At 36.3% G+C, this 6,648-nt stretch overlaps 1 protein-coding gene across 1 annotated transcript in view; it reads left to right on the top strand.

Moving 5' to 3' along the window:
* The first annotated feature begins 1,811 nt into the window (after positions 1–1,811).
* The window catches only part of PIP4K2A (phosphatidylinositol-5-phosphate 4-kinase, type II, alpha), a 50,335-nt gene continuing 45,498 nt past the window's right edge, over positions 1,812–6,648 (top strand). Inside the window, exons 1-2 of the mRNA XM_010006954.1 lie at positions 1,812–1,907; positions 3,057–3,153. Coding sequence (XP_010005256.1) covers positions 1,843–1,907; positions 3,057–3,153 — 162 coding nt within the window. The 5' untranslated portion in view covers positions 1,812–1,842. The remainder of the gene's footprint in view (positions 1,908–3,056; positions 3,154–6,648) is intronic.

Genomic DNA, 6,648 nt, shown 5'->3' with positions numbered 1-6,648 from the left:
GAGCATGTATGTTAGATGTAGTGATTTTCGATCAATGTTTTGTTATTTTATGTTGAATTTAATGAGGTGTCAGCATGATTTATTGGGTTTGTACAGCTGTGTTTTCAAAAATTAACTGGAGTTTCTTCTTTCCCTTTGGAAGGAGGAGAGAGCATTCTCCATACCTCTCCAAGGAGCAGAGCACTTTCAGCTCATCCCAAATACCTTTCTGTTTCCTTTCTCCACTCTGCTATATAACTGCCATCCTTCTATATAGAGCTTTTCAGGACTTTCTGAAGAAGCATTCTGTAAAGTAAATTCAACAGATTTTATCAGTTTTTGTGTTGGGTGCAGGGGTCTGAGTAATAAAAATGAGACATGTCAGGGAACATTACTGGGACTTGAAAGCATTGAAGAGTGATGGGGCTGCCTGACCTGCCTGCTTGAGTTGGTTGCTTTCCTCTGTCTAAGAGCTATAAGGTTCCTCACTGTTTTCTTATTTTGTTTATCTTCAGTTCTGCAAAAGGTCATACTTGCAGTGAGTGTATTTTTTTTCCTCCAATATTTATAACCTATAACTGCTTCAGTGAAGTTTCTCCAAAAACCTCTCTTAAGCAGGGTGGCATTTACAGGCAACTAGCAGCTTCCTAGTTGGAAAACAGTACTGAATAAGCAGTGCTAAGAGGAGAGAAGCATCCCTGTGTTGCTGTATCCACCCCTGCTGTGCATTTGTTTTCATATAGAGTGGCTTTTCCTCCTAAACCCTGTAGAAAACTGCTGAAGCAGAACATGCTCTGCATGAGCAAAAATAGTTGACCAGGTAAATCGAGATGTGTGACCAGGGTGTAGAGCACTCTAAGATCATAAGAAAACTGTATGTCACGGGTATTTGGTGCCTGTTGTTGTAGTGGGTATCTTACTCAGCAATTGAAAGCACTGTTGCAAGCTCACAGTTATCTCTATTATGTTTGTCATGTTTTAGTTACACCTCACTTAAGCGTAGTTTAACATGTGCAGTAGTGAAAACATGCCTACAAACTAGGTAATGACAAAGTTGTCTACATTTTGTCTCAAAAATGTGGCCAGAAGGGGATTTCAAATACATATGAAAAAATCCTGATCTTGAGAAGACTGACAATATTTATTTCAAAGCTAGAAAGAATAGATAAATGGTCCCCATGAATATGACAAAATAGGAGCAACCTTAGAACTTCCGAGTCGACTTCTAGGCAAAAATTTAGCTACTTAAATAGTTTGTCCAACTTGAACAAGCAAAAAAATGCCCAAATGCTGTGACTGGCAAAAACTCGGCTGAGGTCTCTGCACTGTTGGGAGAAACAAGCCTCTACTTACTGAGTCCAAAGTGTGTGCATTCACATGTGAGCAAAATTTTATTTTTATAAATAGTTCAAGGCACAGACATGTGAAACTGGCTCACAAGCTGCAAGGTAAAGAGTTGTCTGAAATGCAGAATTTGAGTTACCTTTGGAAAGCACAGCTCAGCAGATGAAACAAGAACTGCATGTTGGGATTAAAGACCATTTTGCTGGCATCCTCATTGACCTTCCATAAAAAGTACACTCCAGGTGTGCTTTGAAGCACTTTTTTTCCTGAAACTAGTATAAATATGGAATGCTGTTTCTTCTTTTCCAAAGTGTCTGTTTTGTGATTTCAATAAATCTGCTTTTGCATTCTTCTTTTACTTTCGTTCAATATATGAATATATTTACTTTTCATTCAATATATATACTGAATAACATTTTTATAATTAAGACACATTCAGCATCTTTGCAAATACATCAGCAAATAAATATATTCTGTTTTCTCTAGATCAATGAACTGAGCCATGTTCAAATCCCTGTTATGTTGATGCCAGATGATTTCAAAGCGTACTCCAAGATAAAGGTGGACAATCACCTTTTCAACAAGTAAGTACAAGTAACAATTCTTTGTAGAAGTGAGTAGTGGCAGTGATATTTTTATGAAGTACTATGAACTCTGTTATTTTTCAGTTGATGGGACTGAAGTTTTGATGATTAAGTTAATCCTGTGATAAACATAACCATCTGTGCTGTTCTGAAAAGCAACAGCAGGGGCTGCTGGGTAGTGTTTTTCCTCCATATGGTTTATTATTGCCTTGTGAGCGTCTTAACACATTGAAGGTGATCCTTTTTTGGTGTGATTATTTAGGGTTGATATAAGCACATATTTGGATATTTTTAAAAACACAAATTTGTGTGTGTGTACTTTTAACTAAATGCAAGATTTGAATTTGAAATTTTTCATTGAAAATTGAAATTTAAAGCATTTAGCAAAGACTGATAATGTTCAGTATTTTATAACCCTTAATAGGAAATCATACCAATCATACGGAAGCTTCAAAAATATTAAGATCATTTCATGTAATATCTACATCTCTTAAAAATGCTCCACAAACAGTATGTACAGACATACAAAACTATTAATGCTGGTTTATGTACAATCTGCATTTTATTTAAGAATATGTTTGGAAAAAGGAAGAATGCTGCTACTTTGGGTCTTCTGATCTGTGACAAAGGTGAAAATAACTTTTATTGCTGTCCTGGTTTAAGCTGTGACACTCACTTAAAAGTCTGAAATTAACACTAGGATATTAAAATCAGCCCTGTACTGAATGTGTCCATTTTTCTTGAAACCTTGGCACTGTTAGTACTTTCTGGTGTCACAGATGGTGGAATAATTCTTATATAAGCTAAGGTAAGATTTCACCTTTGAAGCAATTTTAGGGCAATAGAAAAGCATTCTTTACTGCTTTTGAGTCCAGATTCCAAATTTATCAAAAGACTGTTTGTTTATTTCATCCAGTTATGTTATAGCTTGTTTAGAAACAAGTGGTGTAATGTGTGTAAATTTATTAAAAATTGTAAAGGAAAAGAAAATAGTGGGGTGAGACCAAATCTCATTGAATAAAGAAAGCATTAGGAGAAAGGTTATAAATCTCCGTATCCTCTACTTTGTATGAACAGAACTGGGACAGAATACTCTACAATTACTTACATGCAGGTGAATGAAGTTGATTTGGTTTTCTTTTCTTTCAGAGAAAACATGCCAAGTCATTTCAAATTTAAGGAATATTGTCCAATGGTTTTCCGTAATCTAAGAGAGAGGTTTGGAATTGATGATCAAGACTTTCAGGTAAGTTTGCTTTCAAAGCACCTAAACTGGTGGTGCTTACAGATTTTAAAGGTTAGTAATGCTGCAGCTGTGAAGAAATAGGTCAGTGTGCTGTAATAGAGCTCTTTTATTTTTGTGTAAGTTGGAGAAAAGCTAAGAAAAAAATACATTCCTTTTACTCCTTCCCCCACCTGCAAGCAGAACATTTCTGGTTTACCTCTTTGCGTGCCCTTGCTGTCTTCTGGTTCCTGCCCTTCTCCTATCTTTAGCCCTCTTTGTTTCCTGTCAGAGTACTTCCCAGTCATAACCCATGTTATAAAAACTGGGGTGATACCTCTTGCAATGGGGAATGAGTTATAAATAATGCCTGAACACTACTGACAAGAGGTGCTGTGTTTAGCTGGGTCATTCAGATAACAATTGCTTCAGTGGTGTATCTGTGTGAGATGTGGTTCCTGAAACAACCACAGCCTTTTTTTTTCCCTTCATGCTCTTTTTGTTTAGAAAAGAGTGACCTGTGGCCCACCAACTTCATACTGCTTCATTACGTCTCTATTTCCTGTTGTTAAGAGGATCTGGAAACAAACAGCTTGCATAGAGCAGATACAGCAAAACAAGAAATTGCTCTAGATTTGGCAGGGTGGTCTCTTGCAGTCAAAGCTTCTTTGTCTTTGCAAAAGAAAGTTCTTGAACTCTACTTCAGTCTGATTTGCCAGTACTCACTGACATTTCTTTTTCTGTAACTGCTCCTAACACACACTATTTCAGTCACAGGGGCAGCTCCTTCTGCAGGCACACTGCGAGATGTCCTGTCCTAAGCAGCGCTGGCTGTATGACCCAGCTTCCGCTTCCTGTCATGCTCTTTTTAAACTATTTTGGTGTGGACTGCAATTGTGTTTGTAGCCTGTTACTAAGATATATTAGAAGCAGATACTAAATGAATTGTACAAAATGCATTTGTCATAACACTCCCATTCTTGCTACACAGAGCAGACTGAATACTGCAGCCAAAGTCTGTGTCTCAGTCCTTCAGCTTGTCCCCTTTGCCAGTTTTCCCCTTTTCAATATCAAGCATTGTGTTAAAAATGCATAGATGGGTTAAAGTGAGCTTGCAGGAGTGCAGATGGAGATTAGGTTAAGGATCTTGGTATATGGCCACTGCAACTTCAGTAAGACATTTTGCCAGTAGGTGAAGGAAGGGGTTGGGCTTGTGTCTTTTTGGTAAAGCTGTCCCAATTCTATTGCATGATTATCCTGTGTACTGAAGAACTGTTTAAGAGGACACAGACCAAGTTTCAGGCCAGCAGTTGAAACAGTTATATCAAATTGCATTCCTGGTTCAATTTTCCTGATGAACCAAAGAGGATCCTGTTGTTTGGGAAGTTATTTGATCCCTTGATGGGAAGATTTCCTTTTTCTTGACAAAGGATCAAGTGTGCTGAAGAGGAACGTGTCATTGTTTATAAAATTAACGCATCAGCTCATGCTTGGTATCTTCTAGAAGATAGGGTGATGACATTACTAGGCAGTCAAAGTTAATTTCAGAAAATACTTTAGAAGATAAGATGCTTTCATTAGTTAAAACTGGCAAACAGCATAATAAAAAATGCTGCATTCCACAGCACTGTGAACTGTTCCCATCTCCACTGTTCTTCAGTTCACTGTTCCATCTTCTGTTCTACAACAGAAATTCCAGTTGCAGCTATGTTATACTGCTGTTTGGATTTATTCATGATACCGGTGATAAACCATGTCTTTTGGGGTTTTTGACAGTGTAACCAAACAACAATCCAGAAGAAGAAAATGCAGCCACATCCTGATTTTTAATTCAACAAAATTACATAGTAGTTGGAAAAAAATTCTTAAATGCTATTTAGCATTTAATGTATATTTAGCAAAATACCAGAAGATAGTTAATATTAATTTTGATCCAAGGGAAGGCAATGTTTGCATTCACTGTCCTTTTTTTCCTCAATCCAAACATTTTGTCACTCTGAATTCTTACTCTACTGGACTGTTCTGATATTTTTGGGTTTTTAAATGCTCAAAGTAGTAATGTATTTCGAACACAATTTTAAAATAAGATTATTTTTACAGAAATACACTTAGATGAAAATTCAGGTCACCCCATGTGTAAGATAAGGATTATCCCTATTAAAAGTAGAAGTAGCTTTCATTTTAATGTTACATTCTCTGTGATTTAAAAAGGGACTCTAATTTCACAAATGGAGACTCACTGTTTATCCTTTTTTTCTGATAATCTTTGTCTTCAAGGAAGTTATTCCAATGACTAAAATTATTGTCTTATACTCAGAGCCAAACATGCAATGGCAAAAGCCTGTGCGTTATTGAACTGAGGGAAAGCTTACAGAAGGGATAGCTTACAGAAGGAAATAACTTTCTTTAGGTAGTTTTTCTTATATAATTTTTTTCAGGAAGGGAGTCCTAATCAATTGTGAACAATGTCATTCCCATTATTGAGCAAAATAGGATTGGTGTAGATAAGTAAACCAAATTAGCTTGTTCATTAGTCAAACACATCAGGTTAAACCAGGAAGAACATTCATTTAAAATGTTTTTGTTTTCAGAATGTTCTGCAGATATCCTTGATGAGTTGTTCCAGAGGACAGATAGTACTTACTCATAAGGAAAGACTAAAGAGACCCTACCTCATGAAAAGAATTTGGTAGTGTATGCTCTGATTACTGGGCTATGTTAATTTTAATTCTTTACATTGTGTTATTCACTTTATATAGTAATGTTGTGGACTACATAATACATAGGCTTAGTTCATGTATAGAGTGGTTAATATAGGGGTTTTTTCTTACGGAAATCTCTTATCCCTGAAGAGAGATAAATCTCATAAAGTCCAGGGATTTTCCCACACACAGTCTGCTTCAGAGTCAGGGAAATTCCTTAAATTGTCTATGGTTCATGCCTTACAGGAAGCCATTTCTAATTATGGCAGTTACGATTCCTATAATGGACTCCTTCCTTTCACATGATGAAAACCAACTCCCTTTTTTGACCTATCCTTGGTAATCTATCCTACATCTACCTGTGTTTTGTAGCTGGTGGAGCATCTCTGAGACATTTTGATTAGTGCTGAGCTAGGATTATAGTTTCATGAAGATACATGTGTAGTTGCTAATACTGACTCAGTGTTTTTGGTGATTTGTTCTTTATTATGGACAACAATATAGAAAATCCAGTATGAAGTTAGTTAAATCTTGAGTTTTATTCAAAAGTTGCCTGTAGAACATTGGTATGACAAATTAAGTCTTCAGTCTAGGTTAAGAAACTTTATTCTTATGTCAAAAACAAGTTTTATTAGACCCCAGCCTTCCTTCTGGGTGATCACATATTACTAAGTTATTTATTGCATAAAATTAAAACATTTTCTGGCTGTTTTTTCTTAGAGAGGGAAACACAGGTGTTGATTAGTCAATAGGAATCAAAATGGCATTTGAATAACGGAGAAGCCACTTATAGAGACTACAAATTACTAAAGGGAAA

The sequence above is a fragment of the Chaetura pelagica genome, unplaced genomic scaffold, assembly GCF_000747805.2.
Source record: "Chaetura pelagica isolate M959 unplaced genomic scaffold, ChaPel_1.0 scaffold17, whole genome shotgun sequence".
Taxonomy (NCBI): Eukaryota; Metazoa; Chordata; class Aves; order Apodiformes; family Apodidae; genus Chaetura; species Chaetura pelagica.
Note: the sequence above shows the minus strand (reverse complement) of the source record. Positions and strands in the feature narration are given on the sequence as shown.